At 42.3% G+C, this 26381-nt stretch overlaps 1 protein-coding gene across 4 annotated transcripts in view; it reads left to right on the top strand.

The window, feature by feature from the left end:
- The window catches only part of NRF1 (nuclear respiratory factor 1), a 158028-nt gene that overhangs the window by 104657 nt on the left and 26990 nt on the right, over positions 1-26381 (top strand). For all 4 annotated transcript variants that reach the window (XM_003407273.4, XM_023544613.2, XM_064289738.1 and 1 more), the window contains 5 exons: positions 3349-3507; positions 4249-4446; positions 5029-5130; positions 13908-14065; positions 21358-21482. In XM_003407273.4, coding sequence (XP_003407321.1) covers positions 3349-3507; positions 4249-4446; positions 5029-5130; positions 13908-14065; positions 21358-21482 — 742 coding nt within the window. The remainder of the gene's footprint in view (positions 1-3348; positions 3508-4248; positions 4447-5028; positions 5131-13907; positions 14066-21357; positions 21483-26381) is intronic.

Here is a 26381-nt window from a genome sequence, read left to right as displayed (position 1 = left end):
GCAAGGAGTGACTAGATGAGTGTTAAAAGAAAGGGAAAGATAACTTTGACATTGTGAGCTTGGGTGGCTGGGGAAGGAGAGTGGGTTTCTACTGACAAAGACAAAAGAAGTTGAGAAGACAAGAGGTTGAAGAAAGAGTAGGGTGGGAGTTTGAACCAATAGGCTGATGCTGTGCCCATATTTCCAGTAACCAATGAGTTATTGGAACTCAGTGGAAACGCTGGTGTGACAGAGCCAAAGCAAGGCTGAGGATGAAAGCGGTCTACAACCAGGTGCCCAGGTGACCCAAAACTGGGGAGCATTGGAAACTATTGATACAAATAGGAAAAGAGGTCAGAAGCTGAGCAAATCAGAACTAGAGAATTTAATAATATAAAAATGGCGCGGTAAGGGCAACATCTGACCTCCTCTAAATTTACAAGGGGAAAGGAGAATCAATTTCAACAGCCCGAGGATAATTCCTATGAGGTGGAAGTCAGACATGCCTTCCCCCTCTCTCCTTTTTACCAATTCTGATACCAACCATTCCTCCCACGGCACTCTGTACTTCTCTACTGGGTTCGATAATTCCTTGCAGTGGCCACGCAGAACTCACAGACAATACTCATGATTATAGAGTTTACTAGTGAAGTAATAGGTTACAACTCAGGTTCGGGAATGCTCAGGATACAATTCTTTGATAAGGACAGCCTCTTCTCAGCCATGCCTGCAGGCACACCTCTCTCTGGCCCCTTGGCCTCTCCGCCTGGCCCCTGCCCTGCTCTGGAAAATGTTAACAAAGCTCTTTTAGCTCTGCTGGTAAGTGTCCAGAGGCACCCCACCCCATCAGTAAGCCTCGTGGCCCAAGGCACTCAGCTTCTTGCTCTGTGGGCCAGGAAGCCCCACCGCTGTTGTCTTGTGCTAGTCTCCTAATTCCTGCTGTCTTGTACTGCCATCTCTTACTGTCTTCCGTGTTACAGCTCCTCTCTCTGTCTCCTGGATCTAGGAGGTTCTCAGCACAGGTATCCTGGATCCAAAGGGTGCCCTCCACTCCCAGCTCTTTTTTCTTGGTGGTGTTGAGATCCTCCGTTCCCGCCTCTGGGATGGCTCGTTTTAAGCCTAGCGAGATGGCAGAACTGACCAATCCCCTCATTATGGTTCCATGCACCTTATTTGCATGGTCCCACCCCCACAATAGTGCCATGCACCTTATTTACATTATTAGCAAGGAGCAGATGGTGGATTCGGACTGCAAGCCTTTTGGTTAGCAGCCTAAGCTCTTAACCACTTTGCCACCAGGGCTCCAAAACTATAGTAATTCACTGCACCGCAGTGGGGTTCCAAGAGAGATTCAAGCAGATTCTGTCAGCTTAGTGTTCTCTGCAGTGAGTTCTTTCTGTATGCTTTATAGTCTCTGGTTAATTTAGAGATATTTAGCCGCCTTCATTTTTTTTTTTTCCAGACTCGCCTAGGTATGAATACTTTTGAGGCTGTTAATGAGATTAAAAGAAAAGGAAGTTTGTAAAAGTCTGTGCTATCAGTTTATTTATGTATTTGAGAACGCCGTTATTTTTTCTGAGAAGAAACATAAATATTATGCATGAGGAGTAAGCCCTTTCCTTTTCCGTGTGTCTTAAGCTGGAAAACAATATTCTGGAGAAGCCAGGATAAAGGGAAAAATGACTTTGAGTTGCACTTTCTTAAAATAACTGAAGGAGTGACCTCATGAGCCAGCTGATAGCCTGGGTTTGCAGAGGGATACATTTCTATTAGCCTGATGCTGGATACCGCAGAGCCAAATATATATATGGAGTGTATTATATCCTATCCTGTAGGCGGGAGACTGTCTGGCAGAGGGGTGCTTAGAAAGAGAGGTAAGGTGGCCGGCTGTGCACAAGAATAGATGATGTAAACACTGTCAGCCAGAGCCACCTTTCTTAGGTGAAGAGTCCCTGTTATGTAGCAATTGGTCTAATCTTCTGATAAATACTATTTAGTATTTACTATAATAAGAAGAATTACAAGAACACCTAACACATAGAGTTTTCAGTATAAAAAAATGCTTCTACACTCATTTTCTCATTAATACTTAAGTATTCTCACTTCTGTTTTTTTTTTTTCTATTTTACAGCTACAAACCCATGCCCTTGAGTCTGTCACATTGCTAAAACGTCCTGTCTTTTTGGTCTTAAGTTACAGAGGCATGTGTCCTCAGCTGGGGGGTGCAGTTTATCTCTGGAGTGTTAAAAGGACCACCAGGTTAAAGGAAAGCAGTGGGCCTGGGAAGGAGTTTTAAGCTTACCCATTACCCGTTGACACTGAGTTGATTTCAGCTCATAGCGACCATATAGGACAGTATAGAACTACCCTGGAGGATTTCCAAGGCTCTAATCTTCATAGAAGCAAACTGCCATGTCTTTCTCTCGCGGAGTGGCTGGTGGGTTCAAGTTGCCGACCTTTGGGTGAGCAGCTGAGCGTTTAACCACCGCACCCCCAGGGCTTCTTGTTTTAAGATTAGAACTTGGTAAATTGCTTCTCTTACCAAAAATCATTGTCAGCAATTAAGAATATTCACATAATGCTGCCCCCTCCCCCCGCACGCACAGAGTGGGCACTATGCTAGGAGATGAAGCATGGCAGTTGTCTCTGTGGTTTGGAATGTGTATAGCTTGGATTTGATTTGTCCCCTGAATCTGAGAAAAGTCCATAATGTGCATAAGATCACACATGCTTCACTATGTATGTCACACCCATGGACATTGGCCCAGCCTACTAGAAACTTCCAAGAAGTGTTGTAGGGTTATTTCCCCTTTTTATTAAATAAAAAGCTTATTTTTATATGTTTTGTAGCCAACTGCCTTACAGCTCACATTGTTTGTAGAAATTTTTCATTTGATTGTTTGGGGCTTTCCAGATGCACAATCCAGTCCTCTACACGCAGTGATTTTTCCTGCTCCTCCCCTATTTCAGTGATCTAATTACATTGGCTACTATCTCCAGAACAATGCTGAAAACACCTTGACTGTTTATTATATTAAATGCATAGAGACTGTGGAAGGGAAATAAGTTATTGGACCAGTAGTATCTTAGGATGCAGAAATGAAACTTGGGGACAAGTATTCTTGATTTTATAGGAACAGGTCTGTGAAATGCAGCTTAAGGTATACTTTACCACTATAGGTATGATTCTCAGGCACCCATGGAGCTATAGTAACCGATGGAAAATATTGGCTTCTCATCAGTCACATTCGGAATTCTCAGGACTCTCCAGGAAAGCTCTTTGTTTTATAATCTTGGAATTTGGCGGGGGACGTAAATACATCTCACATGTCTTTCGTGGCTACTGATGCCTACGCTCTTGTCTTCCAGGCCCAGCTTCGGGCATTTATCCCAGAGATGCTCAAGTACTCCACAGGGCGGGGAAAGCCAGGCTGGGGGAAAGAAAGCTGCAAGCCCATCTGGTGGCCTGAAGATATCCCATGGGCAAATGTCCGGAGCGACGTCCGCACAGAAGAGCAAAAACAGAGGGTGAGTTGCCCCTTTTCCATTCTGTTATCAGCCGCCCCAGGTTTTGTCATTTTTGCTTCTTATGCTAAAAAGTCTAAAAAAATTGTGTGTAATAGTCAAAAGATGTTTACTATTAAATCACTCCATCACGGTAAAGAGAAGACTTGGATGGGTCCGTGAATTTACACTTCTCTCTTCATAGTTGCCTTTGGAGCAGTTTTAATGTTATGAGCTGCTTGGATGAACCAGAAAAAACTAGAAGTAAAAGTGCTAGTCACTTTGAAGACTTAGACTCACTGTTGAAAAATGTAAATAGCGTGGAATGAAAGAAATGTGAAGTCTACCAAGTGTGTCTGTTGATAAACTTTTCAGAAAGAAGAGAGACTAAGCTAGACATTTTTGCTTCCTTTTTCTTCATATTTGTTTTTCATTGAGCTTGGATGTTTACTGAGAATCTTTGTATAAAATTCTTGACCAGACTAACTTCCTTTGTGAGAAGTTTAGGGTTTGGCCTGAGCTTGGAATCGCGTATAAAACCCAAAAGCTAAACCAGACTTTGGTCAGGAAGGAAGCTGGTGGGACACTTACTTGGTGCTGAGTTTCTTTGTGCTAGGATTGGTCTGCAGGAAATAATCCCAAGAGAGTTTACTGTCTGTGAGGTTTGGTTTGGTTTGATAAATAAGCAACTGTTTATTCCATAGTGAGACTGAATAACCAAAGTTCTTTGTGACTTAATGTGCTTTTCTGGTCTTTTTGTGGCAGGTTTCATGGACTCAGGCACTACGGACCATAGTTAAAAACTGTTATAAGCAGCATGGACGGGAGGACCTTTTGTATGCTTTCGAAGATCAGCAAACACAAACACAGGCCACAACCACACATAGTATAGCCCATCTTGTACCATCACAGACTGTCGTCCAGACCTTTAGTAACCCTGATGGCACTGTCTCACTTATCCAGGTGAGTGAACCTCTGGTGACCACGTTGTGGTGTCTGAGATGGGTCAATCAGAACATCAGACTAGAGAAAGTCTTCTTTGCTCAAACTCTTGTATGATCTTTGTATAGCTCCCCAACCCCAAGATTCTTCCTACCTGAAGTTAATTTCTGAAGAATATTTTAAAAGGGCCACATTTGTTAAATACAGAACTATGGATAACTTTCTTGGACATTTCCAAAATAAAAAACAGCTAGCACTTTAAAGTGACTTCTTTTTTTTACTGATTCACTCTGTCAGTGGCCAGGGAATATTTTCTCTGAGGTAAAACACAATTTGTTGATAGATGGTGTGAGAGTAGAAAATTGGTTGACTGACACTGGGGCTGGCGATGAGCCATGTTGGCTCCTCTAACATTGATTTATTTGGTTGAGGTAAAACTCTGATACTCCTGTTTGTCACTGAGATATGATTCTAGTAACTCATTTCATTGGGCATATTGTTACCTGTACTGAGTTTGGAATTAAATGAATCTTAACTTCTGAGTAAAGGAGAGGCAGGAAGGTTCACTTACTGACACATATCGCTTTCTGTGTTTTTCTTTAGGTTGGTACAGGGGCAACAGTAGCCACATTGGCTGATGCTTCAGAATTGCCAACCACAGTCACCGTTGCCCAAGTGAACTACTCTGCTGTGACTGATGGTGAGGTAAGAACAGGATTCAACCTGCAGCTCTTCATTTAAACACTCACTTCAGTGTGTAAGTGAGGGAGGAGGGAGGGGCCAAAGATGGAGAGACTGTAAAGAGCTTACATGTCTGTAGCATGATTTTATTTTTAAACTTTGTAAACACCAGACCATGATCATTTTGTAAAGAATGTTACAGTGTATATTAATTGTAACAGTCGAAATTCATGGGTCATTGTAACACAGACTTACCTGCCAGGAGCTCAGAGATTTACATTTGTAATGTAGCATTTTGTGTAATACACAATGAAAAGGGTTTATGCATTTAATACTTTTATGCTGTGAAGATCAGAGAATTTTGTCTTTGGACTTTGTGCAAAAAATTAGATCATTAAAAGCAGCTGACTAGGATAAGCATTCTTTGAAGGAATAAGTATATTTGTAAATCAGTAGAATATGATTTATTACTTGTTAAACATACATTTGAGAGGATTTTATAGGAGAACCCATCCCTACTGAAATGGAGGTAGCTGTGAGACATTGGGAGGGAATGTTTTTAAATGGTTAGAGAATTGGTTCAAATAATTAGAGGAAGAATTACTAACCTTTACTGAGCACTTTTTTTTTTACTGAGCACTTACTGAACTAAACATTCAGCCCTATGAAGTATATAGGTCCTGTTGTCATGTCCATTTTATAAATTAGAAAAAACTGAGATGTGTAGAGTTTAGGTGACTTACCCAAAGTCCCAGAGTTAAGTGCTAAGGCTGGGTAGTGTGTTTAAAAAACATTATCTAGGCTCTGAGCTTTCAGCCATCAGTTAAGATTCAGGAAAGGGCTCATTAAGTGACTGGGCTTTTCCCCTAAAGATGCTAGTGTGGTATACTCCTGCAGTTTGAAAAATACCCAACAAATGTTGAAGAGCAGTATCACAAATCTAAAAGTATTGCCTCACCGTTGTTCAAAACCCTTGTTCCACCTAGCACACCATAAAGTAACTTTCCTTTGTGCCCCGCAGAAAAAGGTGAGCACTGATAGTGAGGTGGAGAGGAGGGCACACACATGGGCTCCCCAGTCAGCCAGCACATAATGAACCCCTGCCATGTCGCGGGGACGTGTCAAGCATGTAGAGTTGAGTTACATGGGAACCATGCTCCCAGAGACTCTGTCGAAGGCAGGAGAGAGAGATGTACAGAAATGAGCTCTGGCCCGGGCTGGAGGAGGTTAGAGATGCTGTCAAGTGGTTATGCCTTCAGAGAGAGAGAATACTTCCTGTTAGGGAGGCTGGGAAGGTTCGGGACAGGAGATGGCATTTGGTTCTTCAGTGTAGAAAAGTCAAGAGGATATTTACTTTGTGTGTATGTGTCCTTTAGGTGAAAGTTTACAGAGCAAATTAGTTTCCCATTCAGTAATTTATACACAGAGTATTCTGTGACACTGGTTGCAATCCCCACAATGTGCCAGCACTTTCCCTATTTCTACCCTGAGTTTCCATTCCTATTTGTCCAGTTTTACTGCCCCTTCCAGACTTCTCATCTTTGCTTTTGGGGCAAATGTTGCCCTTTTGGTCTCCTATAATTGATTGTTCTAAGAAGCACTTTCCTCACAGGTGTTATTGTTTATTTTATAGGCCTGTCTATTATTTGGCTGAAAGTTGGTTTCTGGGAGTGGCTTCAGATCCAAGTTAGAAGGGTGACTAAGAGCCATAGTCTCGAGGGTTCCTCTAGTCTCTGTCAAACCAGCAAGTCTGGTCTTTTTTATGGATTTGGATTTTGTTCTACATTTTTCTCCCACTCTGGGACTTTCTAGTGTGATCTTGGTCACAGCAGTTGAGGACATTAACTTTTAAAATTATTTAAGCATCATAAAAGGGTATGGGTTAGCTGAGGGAAAAATTCAGCAGTTCCAGAACACTAAAACCAGAGGACATGCCTTAAAAAGTAAAAGAGGTAGAGAAGACAGTGGTGGGTACGTTTATGCAATTTGTCACTTTTTGGCTTAATCAAAGTTGTTATCGACCATATTTTCCTACTGGTTTGATGTTCCCTGGTGCTATTTAAAAAAGTAACTGCGCTTCATAAACATTTCTCCGGGGACAGATTCTTTGAAAACCATTTTACTAAATAAATTCACACAAACAGAGGTAGTCAGTTTATTCAAAAATCCGTGAAAAGTATGAATGGCTCATTAAGTGACCATAAGTCTCAGTCACATACCTATGGCTTTTTTAGCACACTAACATCATTTTTAACTCATCAGTTGTAGAGCTGAGTGAATGGCATGTAGAAACTTTTAGTAGCCTTTTGGTAAATACCCAAACTCAGTCGGATTTAAAAAAAAAAAATCTAAATCTTCTCACACTTCCAGTGAAACAAAAATGAGATCATGAAGAAAGGAAGCATAGATTATCTCAGAGAGTGCTAACACATTTTAGATTATATAATGTTTCTGTTTGCCTTAGGTGTTGGCACAGTTGTTAGTTTTGAACTGTAAGAACGTATTTACTCAAACATCTCACTGACATAAGGTAGCTAAGACCGCATCAATGCCACTGTGGCCCAGGAGCACACGCTGCTCCCTTGTACTTAGAATCTTTTTCCCCCAATAAACACTATCTTTGCTATGAGTTGGAATCGACTCGATGGCAATGGGTCAGAGGTTATAAGGTTAGTTTGTTACCCCAGACTTACCAGTGAGAGCTCTGACCCATTAGACCACACTGCCTTCAATGTCCAGTGATGTTTAGTTATATTCCTGAGGAAGATCTTTGGGAGCCTGTCTCTTTAGGTGATGTGGTCTCCCAAATCTATTTACTGAATGCTCTGTTTGTGCAGAGAATACCTAATAATCTGATTACCACAAAGAAAAAACTATCTAGCTTTAATTAGTTAAAAATTAGTTAGGAACACAGAAGAAGTTACATAGACATTTATAAGTAAACATGGAAAGAATTTCAAAATAATATGGAATGAACTGTATGTTGATTTTAAAATATTTATACAATTTTTAAATTCTTTTTTTTTTTTTTGCTGTTGAGCCTATACACAGCAGAATATACACCAATTCCTACACGTACAATTCAGTGACATTATTTTTATAATTTTAACTTTGATGGCGTATTTATAAATACAGATAGACTTGAGAATTTATTCTGTTGTATGATAAGATGGGAGCCCTGGTGGCACAGTGGTTAAGAGCTCAGCTGCTAATCAAAGTTCTAATCCACCAGCCACTCCTTGGAACGCTACGGGGCAGTTCTACTCTGTCCTGCAGGGTCGCTATGAGTTGGAATTGACTTTACCGCAGTCGGTTTGGTTTTTGGGGGTCTTTTTGGTATGATAGACCACCAGCTGGTATTTGGTGATATGTTGTATAATTGCATTATGTGTCACATGTGTCAAAATTTGAAATAGAATGGTATCTGATAATAATGATATATAAGTGATTCCTGTTAGAAGGAAAAAAATACCAAGAAGAAAAAAAAATACCAAGATACAAAGACAGACGACATGAATTTTAAACTGAGCCATCAACATATATAATAGTTCTGAAGTTGCACGGTTCATTATAGGTGGGTTTTATATGACTACTAGTTTACCTGAAGTACATAGGCTGAAGAACAAGTAAGAAACTGTGAATATAGGAGTATGTTCACCCATTCATTCAGTAAACCATTTTCTGAGCCCTGTGCCAGCCACTGTCCATACAGATAATAGAGACCGCCCCTTCCCTCAGGGAGCACGCAGGTGATGGAGAAAAACCGTCAGAGAACAGCTGCAATGAGGAAGGGATCTGGGAGAAACAAGCTCAGGGTACTGTGGAGCACTGCAGAGAGGTCCTTAACTTGGACTGTGGGGAGTGGGATTTTCACAAGAAACATCTCGCAACAGAGTAACACCTGAGGTCAGCTATAAGGGAGCATAGCGAGACAACAGGATGGAAGGATGGGAGTTGGTTTTGGGTCAGCGGAGCCACATGTGCAGTGCAATGGTTGTGGAAGCTTGGAACAGCACAGGCGGCTGTTGGACAGAGAAGAGGAGCCACAGTCTGAGGGGCTTCGTTTTAGTGTGTCTCTCAGAAAAGCATAGAAACTAATGGTACATGCTCCGAGTCTCTTCCCTTCCTAGGGCTTATGGCCCTTTCTTTGGGATATGGTGACATTCCAGCATGGACAACCACACATTGGCTCCCAACAGATGGGAAGGGAGCCCAACAAGAGCTCAAGCAAGCACAGCTAATGCATCAAATTCTAAGAAGTGTCCAACCTAAGCATATTTCTTTATCTCCTGTCATATTTCTGATTAGAAATCTCTTCTGCTTCTTCCTTTTCCCTCTCTACTACTGCCATATTCTTGTCATATAATTTAACTGCCTTAAGTTGTGGGGTTTTAAGTTATACTGTATATGGCAACATTCAGATACTGTTTTCACTACAAATATAGCTTCAGCTATAGATATAAAACCAAATTAACCAAACTCGTTGCCATAGAGTCAATTCTGACTCATAGCAACCCTACAGGACAAAGTAGAACTGCCTCACAGAGTTTCCAAGGACCAGCTGGTGGATTTGAACTGCTGACCTTTTGCTTAGCAGCCAAGCTCTTATGCTACAAATATAGTTACAACTAAGTGTGTGTATGTTGAATTGCTGCACTGGAGTACAAGTCCTTGGGAGAGGTGTACTGGGCCAGGCCTGGGAGAAAGGGGTGGCTATGGGATGGGCCTCACTAGCAGGGTGGGTCTGGAAAGAGAACCCTATTGATGGCAATAGGTTACTGTGCTGCCCAGCTTCAGCCAGTGTTTCCAGTGGAATCGTTGGTCATCTAAGAATGGACAGTGTAGCTTGCCATCTAAAGTGGCATAGTTCACAGTGATGCTCATTGGAGTAATGAGATCAAAGCGATAAAACCTTGGGAAGCAAGGGTTTTGTGAGTTCCTGAGTGGGGACTTTGCAGCTCTAAAGGAAAGAAATAGGATATCTCTGTAGTGACCGGCCCTGAAGGCTTGCTGGCACATTCTACTGCCCGTGAGAACCTGGGCAAATAGTAAGGCAGTGTAAAGGAATTTCTTGTTCTCGGAGAGGCTTTTGACAAAAATTTTGAGACACACTATCACAATCTAAGCATAGTAATAGAACCTGTCACCCAAATCGGGAGGGGATTTGAAATAGCTGCCACTCCTACAGCTTGCAGCACTTTGTTGCAGACACAGAAGTGGTCTGCAGCCGTGAGATCACCACTACCTGGGGCTCCCTAGGCCCCGCGGTGTGAGATGGGTGCCGCAGGTGCTCCCAAGCACAGCCAGCAGCCTAGATCCCAGAGGCCACTGGAAGTCCAAGTCTGCTGATTTGTTTACCACCCACCATGCTTCTGGTTAGAGATTGCTTCCACTGCCCTTGCTGCTTTTTGTTTTTTGAGGGAGACAATTAGCCACACAGTATTTATTGGCCAAAACAGACTGAAGTTGCCAGATACAGCTGTAAATGCAAACCACTCTGCCAAAATCAGCAGTCCTCAACTGGAGGCAATCTGGTTCCCTCTCCTCCAGAACACTGGGCCTCGGCTGGAGACGTTTTCATTGTCATGACCGGGGGAGGGCGCTATTGGCAGCTAGGGGTAGAGGCCAGGGATGATGCTAAACATTCTACAATGTGCAGGACAGCCCCCAACACAGAGAATTACGCAGAAATGTCGGTATTGCTGAGCTGGAGAAACCAGTGCTAGATCTAACAGAGCGAACTCTCATCTGCTCCAGCATCAGTGATTATGTCTTTGTGTGGTTTGGGGTTTTGTTTTTGTTTTTTAGTATCTTCGTAATTCCTCCAATTAAAAGGAATGTGTTTTTTGGTATGTTTAAAAAATATGTAGACGCCAAATTCTCATAAAAAGACCAGACTTAATGGTCTGACTGGGACTAGAAGAATCCCGGCGGTCATGGTCCCCAAACCTTCTGTTGGCCCAGGACAGGAACCATTCCCAAAGACAACTCATCAGACATGGAAGGGACTGGACAGTGGGTTGGAGAGAGATGCTGATGAGGAGTGAGCTACTTGTATCAGGTGGACACTTGAGACTGTGTTGGCGTCTCCTGTCTGGAGGGGAGATGGGAGGGTAGAGAGAGTTAGAAACTGGCAAAAGGGTCACGAAAGAAGAGACTGGAAGGAGGGAGTGGGCTGACTTATTAGGGGGAGAGTAAATGGGAGTATGTAGTAAAGTGTATATAAGCTTATATGTGACAGACTGACTTGATTTGTAAACTTTCACTTAAAGCACAATAAAAATTATTTTTAAAAAATATGTATTTGCTGTGTTTGGCAGTATCCATCAAAAATAAAAATATGAAATACCATTGATCTACAGTTCTACCATAGAAATTTATCTTATAAATAGACTCAAATACAAAACATCAGAGAAGAATAGAATGAATACACGGCCACTATACCAAAAAGAATTGGTCGACATTGAGTCATTTCAGGAGGTAGCATATGATCAAGAACCGATGGTACTGAAGGAAAAAGTCCAAGCTGCACTGAAGGCATTGGCGAAAAACAAGGCTTCAGGAATTGACAGAATACCAGTGCTGGAAGTGCTCGTCTATGCCAAGAAATTTGGAAGACAGCTACCTGGCCAACTGACTGGAAGAGATCCATATTCATACCATTCCAAAGAAAGGTGATCCAACAGAATGAGGGAATTATCAAACAATATCATTGATATCACGCACAAGTAAAAATTTGATAAAGATTGTTCAAAAGCGGTTGTAGTAGTATATTGACAGAGAAATGCCAGAAATTCAAGCCAGATTCAGAAGAGAATGTGGAACCAGGGATGGATCCTGGCCGAAAGCATAGAATACCAGAAAGATGTTTACCTGTGTTTTATTGACTATGCAAAGGCATTTGACTGTGTGGATCATAACAAATTATAGGTAACATTCCAAAAGAATGGGAATTCCAGAACACTTTCAATTGTGCTCATGAGGAACCTGTACATAGAACAAGGGGTTTAAAGTCAGAAAAATTGTGTGCCAGGGTTGTATCCTTTCACATACCTATTCAATCTAGTGATGCTAGATTGAATAGGTATAGCAAATAATCTGAGAAGCTGGACTCTGAAGAAGAATGGGGCCTCAGGATTGGAGAAAAACTCACTAACAACCTGCGTTATGCTGATGACACAGCTTTGCTAGCTGAAAGTGAAGAGGACTTGAAGCACTTACTGATGAAGATCAAAGACCACAGCCTTCAGTATGGATTACACCTCAACATAAAGAAGACAAAAATCCTCATAACTCGACCGATAAACAACATCATGATAAGTGGAGAAAATGTTGAAGTTGTCAAGGGTTTCATTTTACTTGGATCCACAATCAAGGCCTATGGAAGCAGCAGTCAGGAAATCAAATAGCACATTGCATTGGGAAAATCTGCTGCAAAGGATCTCTTTAAAGTGTTAAAAAGCAAAGCTGTCACTTCGAGGACTAAGGTGCACCTGACCCAAGCCGTGTTTTCAGTCACCTCATATGCATGTGAAAGCTGGACAGTGAATAAGGAAGACTGAAGAAGAATTGACACCTCTGAGTAGTGGTGTTGGCAAAGAATATTGAATATACGATGGACTACCGAAAGAAGGAACAAAACTGTCTTGGAAGAAGTACAGCCAGAATGCTTCTTAGAAGCGAGGCAGGCGAGACTTGGTCTGATACCTAGGACATGTTATCAGGAGGGACGGTCTCTGGAGAAGGACATCATGCTTGGTAGGGTGAAGAGTCGGCAAAAAAGAAGACCCTCAACAAGATGGATTGATACAGTGGCTGCAACAATGGGCCCAAGCGTAACAGCGATCATGAGAATGGTGCAGGATGGGGCAGTGTTTCGTTCTGTTGTACATAGGGGTCCCTATGAGCTGGAACTGACTCAACGGCACCTAACAACAACAATAATTAATATATAAGGATGTTTATCACAGCACTGTTTGTAATGGCAAAAGACTGGAAACCACCTAAATGCCCATTAAAGATAGCTGATTAAATAAAACAATGCTGTGCTGGCATGATTATGAATCGTGAACAAATGAAGCTCTTTTATATGTTCCATGATGAAATCATTTGAGAGACGTATTATTTGTGAAAAAAACAAGCTGTATTAAAGATATGTAGAATATGCTATGATTTTCATTTTTAAAATGGGGATAGTGGAAAGGGGAAATAGGGGTGTATATGTACGCTTCTATAAATCTGCTTGTATGTAAGTCGAATATCTCTACAAAGGTACACAGCAATAGGTCACAGTAGTTACCTTAGCAGAGGATCTGGCCTACCAGCATTATATATCCTTTGGTAGAGTTTGAATTTTTTTATGATTACTTTTAGTGTCTATTAAAATTTTTAATTTTTGAGTATAATATATTGATACAGATCAAAAAATGTAATATTAAGAAGTATACGGTAGGAAAAAATGTATATAGTGGAAAGTATTGCTTCCCATCCCCATCCAACCTGTTCCTACAACCCTCTACTAAACAGACTCCAATGGTTTCTTTTGTGTGTCCTTCCAGAATTTCTTTATGTAAATGTAAACAAATTCAAATGTATTCTCTATACCCCTTCCTTTCTTACATAAAAGATAGCATACTAAATACCCTGTTTTGTACATTGTAAGTCGTGTAAATTTAAAAGCATATGTGAATGTATGCATATTTTACCAAGCACATAGCAATTTGTTAGAAAAATGATTTTAAAAAAAATCATAACCATTTTTGTGGCTTTGAATTTTTATTGTCATGTTCTTTCTGCCTCAGGTGGAACAAAACTGGGCCACGTTACAGGGAGGTGAGATGACCATTCAAACGACGCAAGCGTCAGAGGCCACTCAGGCCGTGGCATCATTGGCAGAGGCTGCAGTGGCAGCTTCTCAGGAGATGCAGCAGGGAGCTACGGTCACCATGGCACTCAACAGGTAGAGGCAGGGGTGGAGGCGTCAATGAGGATCACGTATCTTCCCTGGATGGGGATTGAAGCCCTTAAAGAGAAATGCTGTATCTCAGTTTGTCAGAAGTGGAAATTGGAGTTTTTTATAACCTACGCATTGCCATCGAGTCTATTCCAATAGGGTTTCCAAGGCTATAAATCATTATGGAAGCAGAGCAGCTGGTGGGTTCCAACCACTGACTTTTCTGTTAGCAGCCAAGCACTCAACCACTGCACCACCAGGGTTCCCTTTTACACTCCCAGCCCATAAAATATTGCAGATTGGCTTCTAATCAGGCCTCATTCATCCCACCCTAACCACTCTCCAGCAAGCAGTCCAACCTTTCTGACTTCCACATCAAGCCTGCTGGTCGGCCCTTGACTTAATCCTATTCTGTACCCATTAACAGACCCAAAGTGGCAAGGTTTGAGTTTTTACCAGACTCTGAGCCCCTGCTTTAAAGGGATCAGAAATGACCTAACAGATCAAAAAACTTCAGGATTAATTGTCCTTTTATTCCCGTAAAGGAAACTGCTTTTGTTGGCCATGGGGTTATTCAGCCATGTTCAAGCACGTCAAGAGCTGATTTTACTGGCTTTTCAGGAAATTTATTTCCATTGCTTATCAAAGACTTCAATATGAAATAAGTTTTGGGTTATTGGGAAAATAATTTGAAGTTTTTTAATTCAGGTATGGGGGTAGTCCAGTAAGAGGTCATTTCCAAAACTACACTGTAATCTTCCCTGCTCAGTTCCTTCCACCAGTGTTAACAGAGTTGAAAAGATCATACCATTCTTCTTAGCCTTCATTCCTGTCACAATTTTATTTTCAGTGGACCCAGGCATTTTAACTAATGGTTAAGAATATGGGCCTTGGAGCCAGATTACCTGGGTTTGAATCTCGGCTCTGTCACTAGCCATGTGACCTCATATAGTTTATTCTCAAAGTCCATGCTTTCCTCTTCTGTAAATGACGGTAATTAAAGTACCTGCGTTGTAAGGGTGTTGGGAGAACAGGATAAGTTGATGCGCGTGAGACCTCAGGTCAGTGCCTGGCATATAGTAAAGATCAGCTGCTGTTGGCACTACCCACAGTAGCTATCAGTCTCGGGTAGTCATTGAACTTACTCTACTAGGTAAGGCTATAATAGTGCTATGTATATATCCATCTTAAGACATAATCTCTGCTCTCAAAGAAATCATACTCTTGTTAGGTGCCGTCGAAACGGTTCTGTTTCATAGTGGCCCTGTGTACCACAGAATGAAACACTGCCTGGTCCTCTGCCGTGCTCACAATCGTTGTTACGCTTCAGCCCACTGTTGCAGCCACTGTGTCAATCCATCGCATTGAGGGTCTTCCTCTTTTCCACTGACCCTGTACTTTACCAAACATGATGTCCTTCTCCAGGGACTGATCCCTCTTGACAACATGTCCAAAGTACTGTTATTAGGGAGACTGGTTTTAAGTAAAACACTTAGCCAACAGTATTATTCAGATTGTAAATCACTGTTGAATTGTGCAGTGTAGACTACAAACATTGTAGAAATCCAGAAGGAGAGATCACCTCCCTCAGAATATTCAGATCAGCTGAAGTTTAGATTGGATGTGGTATTTACTTGTGAGCCGTGATGGGTTTGTGCCCAAAAGATTTACATGAGGCTGTAGAGCGTGGTGGTACATGAGAGGGTTCTGAGGTCACACAGGCTCAGGTTGGAATCCGAGCACCACCACTTAACTAGCCATTTGATCTTGAGAAACTTAACCCCCAAGCCTCAGTTCCCTCATCATTCTAATGGAGCTAACACTCACCACAGAGAGCTGAAAGGATTCAGTGAGATGGTGTATATAAAACTCTTATCCAAGTACCTAGCCCATAGTTAGCACTTCACAAATTATAGTTACTATCATTTAAATTCTGTTTTAACATTAGTCAATTCAGAATTGATTACAGTGAGAAGATACTGGAAGTAGAAGACCAGTTAGGAAGGGTCAGTCCAGGCATGCCTTGGAAAACGAAATAGTAAGAATGGAGAGGAAATATGGCCAGGACTTGGTGGTGGATTAAATACAGAAAACTGAAACACACGCACAGCTGTTCTCCTGCGAGTGACCTGGGCCATTAGACCATGTTCTTTTCAGTAACATGAAAGTCTTACTTGGTTGCTTACACTTTGGCTCAATCCCACTCCTTCCTTTGAGAGAAAACAACCAGATAAACTTCCTGAAAGGCATGGCCGGAGTGAGAACCTGTCTCCCTTTGATCTGGTCACCCGCACTGTAACTTGGGGCCTGACAGGCCACCATGAAAGACCAGCAGGACTCGATTTCATTGAGGCTTCCAGCCAGCACCTTGGATATTCCAGTGAAGTGTCAGTGTCCTGGGAACCCTGAATATAGTGGAAAATATGAAACGCATTTGGGCTCCCTTTGCTGAGAGGGCCAGGGCTTATTTCCAAAGGTAAGAGTGTAATGGTTTCCCCAGAGAGCTTGTTAGCAAACTCAGATGCAGCTGAGGTGGCTACAGTGTTTACTCCGAAAGAAGGAGAATGTGGTTCAGTATGGCGTGGAGGAGGAGTAAGGAGATGTTGAAATCTGTTTGCAATCAGAGTTCAACACCCAGTGAGTGTCGGGGGATGGGGTGTTACAGCCTCTGCTGGAGGTGGAGAAGCCCAGCCTGACCCGGAACGGTCTAGAGACTGTAGCAGGCTATTAGAGGAGCATCAGGGGGCTTTCTGACTCCACTGTCTGATGCTTTAGTCAGGAGCCTTTCATCTAAGACAGAAGCCCTTGGTGTTTGCTTACGTGTGGGATGAGGCACACTGGCATACTTTCTCCCCGGCATTCCCAGCCTCTCCCCAGAATTTGTTGTTAGAAGTTGTCTAAATGAAACACAGAAAGCTGGTACTTGTTCCTGTGGTAACAAAATGATTTTCTACCTTGGCCCTGTATATATAGTCTGCCTAGGTCTCAGGTACAGGTGGAACAAGCATGGCTCCCTAGTAATCACCTGCAACCCTGTTCACTGTAAACAGCAGGTGTGGGCAGAGGGTGAGAAGGGAGAGGCAGGCTGCATGCAACAGCAGGTGGGGACCAAGGCAGGTGGGGACCAAGACGCAGGGGCCCTTCATCTGTTGGGGGAGAGGGATTAGGACACATGCAGGGCAGACCTGTTTTTCAGCCATGCTGTAAAGCCTTTAGTCTTCCCTGGCTTTATAACAACTCAAAGAGAGTAGGGAGGAATTGCCATTAAAAAATCTGAAACCTGTGTTAATTTTAATTTTCAAAATAAATAATAAATCAGCACTTTTAGAAAGGAGGCAGGGTGGGAATCAGAGGGAATAAGTGAAGGACAGAGCAGCACAGCTTTGAAAAGTTGAGCTGTTCAGCCTGAACATCCAGAGAGGAGAGGAAATGATGGCATCATGTATTTGTTGTGATACTGTGATTGATTGAAGCTGGTTAAGCTGTCCTAGACTCACATTCCTTCTTAAACAAGTCCTTCTGCAAGGTACAGCCCTTGCATATAGAGATGCTGATAAATATTAGTAGAATGAATCTACGCTTTACCCCAGTAGGAATTCACTGTGTCCTGTGCTGCCCCACTGGGGAAGACAGGCAGAAGTCAGTACTTCTTCTCAAGGAGTTAGAGTTTGCTGCTGTTTTGCTGTGAAGAGACTTCGCTTAAAAAAAGTGAACCATATTTTTAAAGAAAAAAAAAATTACTTACTATTTTTTTAAGTGAAAGTATCATTTTCTTAAAATTAGATATTAGTAAAATAGAATATGCCTTTAATGTATGGACTGGTATTTGACCAAAAAAAATGGGTTTGAGAACCTAGATCTGACATTCTCTGGAAATGGAGGGCAGGGACTGTGTAACCGCTTTTCTGCCTATATTTAAAGCTTGGATACATCCAGATAAAAAGTTGATGGAAGCTTCTCATTTGTAACTAGTCTGGAAATGACTTTTGTCTAAAATTGTGAAGTGATTGTTCAGGGACATTTCTCATCCCAGTCACCTTTTTTTAAGTAAAGGGGATCTTTCCTGGCAGTCTGGTTTGGTCATTTCCCGTGCATTCTAGTATAAATGGCCAGGACAGACTAAAATGGTAGGCCTGCTAACCACGAGAAGTAGTCATTGTCTTATGCCCCTGTCCCTGACAGGGCTGGGGTAACTAACCTCGCCCACCTGGGCACCCCATCGGACCCCTCATCTTCAGCATCTCATACTGTCTTAGGTGTTGCTGGTTCTCTTGTGTTTGGTCAAGCCGACTCCGATTACAGCTTTTCTCCTACTACACCGTATTTTAGAAAGTCATCAAAGAAAATAACTTCAAATGTTTAGAGCTTCAGATATGCTCATATGAGTGTGATCAGGCTCAATTACACACTCACGTAAGGGCTTGACGAGCTGCCCTCCCCCCTCCCCCCCCACGAAACTCTGCGCCGAAAGCGTGTGTCCAGGCTGTACACGAGTGGAGGACGTCACCTTTGATAAAATGGGGACCGAGCAGTCACTGGGATAGCTAAGAACAAGGACCCTATTTCCGTATAAACACTTCTCAGATACCAGCTTCTTTCTCCAAAATACCTCTAGAGAGTATACTTCTCAGCTTTCCATGAAGTCTGAGGTCATGATAGCTGAGCAGTGTAAAATTGGTTGATGACATTGTTTACTGACAAACGTTTCTCAGGAAACTATTAAAAATAAAGGACCTAGGCACTAAGCAATGATTCATTATACTGTCTCTGATAAATACTTACGAAGTACTTTAAAATTAAAATTTATCATGTAAAATGTAACAAATAACCTTAGTAGTAATTCCAAATCAAGTGGCCCCTTTTGCTTTGAGTTCACATTACAGCGACTGTGGAATGATGACTGTGGGTATCAAGTCACTGAGAAGTACATTTCAGTATCAAGCACCATCTTAGCTTTTATATGGACAGCATGTAAGCTCTATGATTCTTTCCAGCTTTTTATTCAATCTGGGTTACGTCCCACATTTTGGGTGTGCAAATAAATTTAAAATATATAATCATGACTTTGAACTAAATCAGAGGAAACCTGGAAATAAAGTTTTGTTTCTCTCTTCCATATGGAAGTAGTCGCCTCGCCTAAACTGACTAGAAGGGGGGAAAATCAGCAGTTTTGCGTTAATCATTTTAAATAAATGTCAGAGATTATTTACACAAGGAAGTATAATGTTAAGTGAAAAACCAAACCAAAATCCACTGCTGTCCAGTTGATTCTGACTCACAGCAGCGCTATAGGACAGAGTAGGACTGCCCCATAGGGTCCAAGACTATAAAGCTTTTCTGAAGCAGACTGCCACATCTTTGTCCCGCAGAGTGGCTGGTAGGTTTGAACCACTGACTTTTCAGTTAGCAGCCGAGTGCTTTAACCACTGGACCACCAGAGTGCCTTAAGTGAAAAAAGCAAGATATAGAACCATATGCACAATATGATCCTAATTATTTGTTTAAAGTTGTGCTTAAGATTAGAAGGAAATAACATCTCTATATGGTATTTTTAATTTTCTTTTATACATAATGAGATTTTTCCAAGGTTTCTAAATGTATTACTTTTACTGTCAGAAAAAACTTTTTAAACACACAGACATAAAAATTAAAAAGCATGACAAGTTATTAAATTTTTTATATTTAATAAGACGTTACTGTCCATTGAGTTTCTTTTATTGCCTTCCAGAATCCTTTTAGTGACCAAGAACTACCATGTCTGTTGCTGTACTCGTCTGTAGACTTTCTTCGGTGAAAGTGACACTATTGAGCTTGATGCTGGTTGCATTGCCCACAGCTGTGACGCCTTTACCCTAAACCAGTCCACATCCCCTCACCCATCCCTGCGTACATCTTGTGATTTCAAGATGGCCGCCCATAGTTACATGAAGTCTGCAGCTTCAGAGCAAAGCTGAGTCAACTGGGTTGTTTGGTTATCCAACCCAGGCTTTGTCCACCTCTGCTAAACTAAATGACACCACCTTCTGTACTCCAGGCCCACATTTGACATTCTCTCACTAACTGTGCAAACTGGCACCTGATGCTTTTGGAGGAGAGATACTGAATTTATCTGTTTTCTTGTATTTTAATGTCCCTGAAATTTGGATGACATATCACAGTTATAATTATCAGGAAATTTTCTTTCTTATTGGCATAAAAAATAATAGTATATTTTACAGTTTGTAGCCCTGGTGGCGCAGTGGCTAAGTGCGTGGCTGCTAAGCGAAAGATAGTCCTTTCAAACCCACCAGCTGCTCCACAGGAGAAAGATGTGGCAGTCTGCTCCCATAAAGATTACAGCCTTGGAAACCCCATGGGGTATTGTTCTTCTCTGTCCTGTAGGGCCGCTATGAGTCAGAATCGACTTCATTGGCAGTGGGTTTGGTTTTGGTTCTTAACATCAAAGAATCCATAAACATGGGTGTTTATACATTTAGGAAAAGCATATAGGAGGGAAAAGAAAGAAAAATGTGACAAACTATTAGAATAGTGTTTCTGTTCTAGTAAACAAATGGTTAATAGCTTTTCTCTATTCTACAGAGTGCTGCTCTGCTGTGAAGAGAGGTTTATATTTCGTTATGTTCATAGAGTCAAGGAGTTTGTGCTGATAGTGAGAATTTTAAAATTGAAGTATTGAGCTTAGCACTACCTGCATGTACAGTGAAGCAGAGGGTGAAGACTTCAGCTTTTCAGGATGTTAGTCAGCCATTATCCTGTATTTGAAAAGCACAGGTATAAGCCAAACAGTTATTATTTAATATTAATTAAATGGCAAGCTCAGGTTGCTGACTCCTCGTATTATCATCCACCCTAGGCTATAATGGAGCAGCTTCAGATGATTTGCCTCATGTTACCTTAAAGAGAAAAAGAAAACCCCGTGATTGACAGCCAGAATGGCTTTTGCATTGTGAATATGGATCAGAGCTTCTACTATGGCTTGCAAGCACTCAATTGATATTGATAGGGAGGACGCTAGTAACGAGTGCCTCTGTCCTCAAATAACCATTTCCTGGGCTTAAAGATCTCACGTTAGTTTTATAAATATGTAAGACTTGGAATTTCTCTAGCTATTTATTATTATCATTTGCAAATCACTCCTGGCTGAGTCCATTAGCATTGGCATCGTGTATGTGCTGGTCGGCTCACAAGCACAGGGTCAGTCAAGATCCGAGCAAGGGCTGAGAGGATGGTTGATGTTGCTGCAGTGTTGTCCCTTATTCATCTCACACATCCCCTCTCTCCCGTTCCTGTGCCCACAGTGAAGCTGCTGCCCATGCCGTCGCCACCCTGGCTGAAGCCACCTTACAAGGAGGGGGACAGATCGTCCTGTCTGGGGAAACCGCAGCAGCCGTCGGAGCACTTACTGGAGTCCAAGATGCTAATGGTAAGATAGCATAAATATTTTATTGAATTTCCTCCCTGTTTCCACTTCAACCTTCATGGCATGACTGACAACAGATCCTTCAGAAAGAGCTTAAGCTTTGATTTGAGTTTTCTTTATTGGTAGGCATTTGATGCCTAGGAATAGCCCAAGAGCCTCCAATTCCTTCACTAGTAGACTTGGAGTTTCCTGAAAGAAGATGCCATGTTGATGAATTGTTTACTTGAAAAGTGAGTGTTATGCTGTGACAGGACTTGCTGGGGGGGTGCCTTAAAATTTGCTGTGGGGCACATTTTGTCCTTTACTCTCCCATGGGTTTTGTCAGCGCCCTTGACTAGAGCAGAGAGCCTCCCATGGGCAGGTGCGTCATGCTAAGGTGGAGTGTTCTGACCATCTCCAGAAAGACGCCACCATCTCCCCTGTCCACAGGGCCAGCAGCAAGCTGGGATGAAGGCACCTTTCTGGTTGGTGCTGTGGACCCTGCATCCTGTCGTATTGGTCTCACCAAGGACCTCTGGATTTAGCCAGTAACGTGCCACCACCCTGCCCTTCTTTCCCAGCTCTTTGACTTTCTGCATGTTGCTGAATATCCCAAATAAACAAAAGGGAATAAGTTCATAGAAATGTGGTGGCAAAAATGTACAACTCCACCCCAGCATCTTTAGCACCACCTCAGCAGATGCTACAAGCCACTTACCAAGGCGGGGCCTGCCCAGGGACATGCCTCCAACGTCTGGTCAAAGAGGGAAGACAGGCCTGTTCTGTGAGAGGCTATGTGACTGTTTCTTAAACTTTTAAAATCTATATAATTAAGTAGAACAAATTATGTACCCTATGGTTTTGGGAAATTTGTTGCTTTAAAGTCTTAGAGGATAGATAAATAACATACTTTTATTTAAGCAAAAGTTCCTTAATGGCGTAAGTGGCTGAAAGAAAAGTTGCTGGCAGTTTCTTTATTTAGGGTAGGTCTTTGAAGAGAGAGAGAATGCTGTGCCCTCATTTCGAAGTGGGGGACAGAAAGCATTTAGAAAAGAATAGGAAATATGAAGAGCCATTATAGCTCTGAGAATCACTTTCAGAATAACTGAAAAATATCAAATACTAAAATTTCAGCTTGCTTTTTTTTTTCGTAAGCAAGGGCTAGGGGCTTCCATGAAGCAACCCAAATAAAGAGTTGATTTGAGCCAGAATGCCACAGGGTAAAGGGCTCCTTATAGCCCTGTCTTTTCAGGCTGAAATGGACGATTGATTGAATGAAGAAAAGTCTCCCACTATAGCTAGATCCCTACTCCCTACTTCCTTACCACTTTCTTTTCCTTGTCTGAGTCCTAAACTGCCCAGAGTGGTGGTAGGATTTCTGGCTATGCGACATACTCTGGAACTGCTAAAAACACTGCCGTGTGTGGGCTTGGTTGGAGACTTTGTTATCCATTCTAATCATCTTGACCTTTCTGGGAGAGCAGAACAGACAGTTTTATAGTTTTGGCTCCCTTCCAGCCTCACCTTTGCTGATGCATGAATTTATAGGTACGAGTAAGGATCCTCTGGGTCTCTGGACAGGTAGACCTGTTCACTCTTCAATAAAGTGGAACCACACCCACTACTGCTGATTCCTGGAAGCTGCCTCTTGTGAACAGCCTTGGGTTGTGAATCATTTTATGCCAGTTTCATACTGTTGGCTGCATTTGTAATAAGAGGGAATTCTGGTCTATGTCCTAAAAGCCAGCAGTTCCCCAAAGGAGCCATCTCAGCTTGTGACTGCCAGCACTTGCTGAGTTCTGGCTGTGAGACTGGGTTAGCACTTTCTCAGTGCAGCCTTTCTACATCAGCCTAGATCTTGAGTAGAGCCTCATCTTAGCAATGTCAGGCAAACGCCAGTCATGTTATCTGCTCCTTGGGAATCCAGCGAATGAATCTAACGCAGGATGTGATCCAAATAATTCTGACACTTCTTCTGTCTTCCAACACGTTTACCCAGCACGCTGTAGGGTGTACTCTGGGACTGGAACCAGATTTGTCTCATTTAACCAGCAGATTTGGTACCTGGCTAGACTTGGAGGGATCCCCTTTTCATCGTTCTTTCAGGTTGTACCGTGTGGCCAGTGTCTGTTGCTTCTGTGATGGCAAGCTTCTGGTGTCTGCCAATAGACTAGCTTTATTAGCAGAAAGAACCAGATGAGAACAGAACAAGTGCTGTTTGTGGGCAATGAACTAACTTGGAAATGAACACTAATGGGAGAAGTAATACATCCCCAACTCCAGAGTGTGGTTTAAAGAAGCGTCCTACTAGCAGAAGGCTTTTCTAAGAGCGTTTTGGATATCCTTCAAATCTGAAGCGGAAAGAGGTTCAGTGTCTTCTGGGCTAGCTCTAGGGAGAATGAAGGGCCACTGCAAGTATGATACCCAGTGGAAGGTGGCAGGGCAGCGTGCAAAGGTACGAGGCAGTAGTCTGTAGGATAGTGTGTCCAAGTTCAAGATACTGACTCATGCGTGGCAGAAGCTGAAGTTCTGGGTCACCAAGGCAGACCTCACAAAGACCTTGTACCCTGAAGGCTCCCCTCCTTCTTTTCTGAACACCTACCCTTCCCCCAGCACTGAAGGGACTACTCAAACACTAGCATCACTCATGTTTATTTCGTTTGTTCTTTTTAAAAAGAGGTGAACAAGCCTTTAGTCTCTTAGAATGGAGTTTCATGGTTTAATTTAAAAATTTTCCCAAGTGCCTTTTTATTGAGATGGAGGCAGATCTGCCTAGGGCAGGGAAGGCCACTGGCAGAGGTCCTTCCTTTACCTCTTTTTTTTAAACACAGTTATCCCCATACTTTGTTCCCACTGACACACCTTCACATGAGAGGTCCTCCATTAAGCCTATTTCCCTTGACTCTGCCATCCTTGGTGCTGGGCCTCAGAACCCCCTGCACTATGGGCGCCAGGACCAGAAGGTCTGCCCTGGCATCAGACAGAAGGCAGGCTCTCCACAGGGCAGCCCAGGTCTCTGGTCAGTGCTTTGCTCCTCACCAGGCCTTGCTCACAGTTAGCAATCCTCAGAGAGCCAGAGCTGGTCTCTTCCTGCCTGTTTCAGCAGAAGTAATGACAATAAGAATTCCATTGCCATTGCTCTTATGTCTGAGATCTTATCATAGATTCATGCAGCTGTCTTTCATCTCTACAAACCAGACAGAGAAAAACAAAATAGACAACTGACATCAGAAGGGTGGTGGAGTCATCCGCTTTAGCTGTTGTCCCATCAAGCCTTTTACCAGAGCTGCTAAAAAGTATCAGCATTTTCCCAAATGGCTGACATATCCCTGATGATGCCACAATAAAAAGGGAAACTAAGTATTCGCTGGGGGCTTTTTTATTGTGATGATTGTAAGAGTCATCCATAATCCGACTACAAAGAGTGTTCATTTTTAGGTTTTTTAAATCTGGTTTTTATTTTCTATTCATAGAAAAATCTTTAACCTATTAGGATCATGTTGTGTACACTGTATTGTAGTTCGTTTTGAAGTGTCTTAACCATTTTTATATCATTAGATGTTCTTTTAAAAGATCACTTTAATGCTTGCTAATATTTCACCAAATTGTCCATTTTAAGTTATCCCGTTGTTGATAATTTATTTATAATTTTTTACAATAAATAACATGCTGTTTATTTTGGAACCAAACCTTGGCCACATCGCTGTGTGTCTGCTCTCCGCCTCGCCTGTGTCCCTGCTTGTCCTGCTAGCAGTGCTGTTGAGAACCTGCTTCTTTAACCCCCACCAACACTGGGTATTACCATCACTAAAACTTGCTCACCTATTCCATAGGCAGTAAATAGTATCTCATTTTAATTTGCATTTTTCAGTGATGTTAGTGATCGAAGTGTTCACTGTTTCTTTTTTTCCTGTCTTTATCTATGTATATGTGTGTTTTAATATTTGCCTGTTCATGTCTTTTGCCTGTTTTCCTGTTGGGGTCTTTTTCTCTTATTAGTTTGGAAAAGCTCTTCATGGATTAAGGATATAAATCCTTTATTGTGTATGTTGTAAATCGTTTTTCCCAGTTCATTCTTATTTTACTTCTGTTACTTTTGTTTTTATGATGTACTTTTCTTTAATTATTTATCTTTTGTTTTTTATGCTTACAAAGGCCTTTTCTACCCTCAAAATCAGATAAACATCTAACCATGTTTCTCCCAGTTCTTTTATGACTTCATTTTTTAATTTGAATATTTTTAAATATCTGGGATTTATTTTGGTATGTGGCATTAGGTAGGGATCTAAGTTGATTTTTTTTTCTTCAAAGTCCAGTTATTCCAGCGCCATTTATCCCGTAGAACTGTTGGAGTCCATCCCTTCCACACTGATTGCATCTGGTCTGCCCCAGCTGGCCTGATGGCTGTGGGAGGCTCCGGTGGCGCCTGAAGCTGCCCTGCCCAGCAGTCCTGTCCTTAGCGCGTGCGCACACGTGCACATGTGCACACACACACACACACACTCACACAGGGGCCTCTCCCCGGGGGAGACCACAGGTCCCTGTGTTTCTGCAGTTGCAGAATTCACAGCATCAGTCATCAGCTGACTGTCAAACTGAAGTGCTGTCGGTGAGCAGACCACTTTGCAACCAGAGAACATGTCTTCTTGTTTTCATTTGATTGTGGGGGGTACTGTTTACAACAAAGGGCATTCGAGGGGAAGTAGATGATGTTCAGAAAGAAGTAAACTAAGCTGGAGAGTTTCTTCACCTCCGAGAAGCCTCTGCCCAGGGCTCTTTAGCTTCCCCACCTCTCTGGCGAACTAGATAATGAGGGGTAGGGCTGGGGTATGTGTAGCAGGGCCTGGAGCAAGTTAGCTAGTTAATTTGCCCCCTTCCTCACTGAGGCCATAGTTGGCTCTGCCTCCTGCCCCTGATTGGGGT

This window comes from Loxodonta africana, chromosome 8 (genome assembly GCF_030014295.1).
Source record: "Loxodonta africana isolate mLoxAfr1 chromosome 8, mLoxAfr1.hap2, whole genome shotgun sequence".
NCBI classification, from domain to species: Eukaryota; Metazoa; Chordata; class Mammalia; order Proboscidea; family Elephantidae; genus Loxodonta; species Loxodonta africana.
Note: the sequence above shows the minus strand (reverse complement) of the source record. Positions and strands in the feature narration are given on the sequence as shown.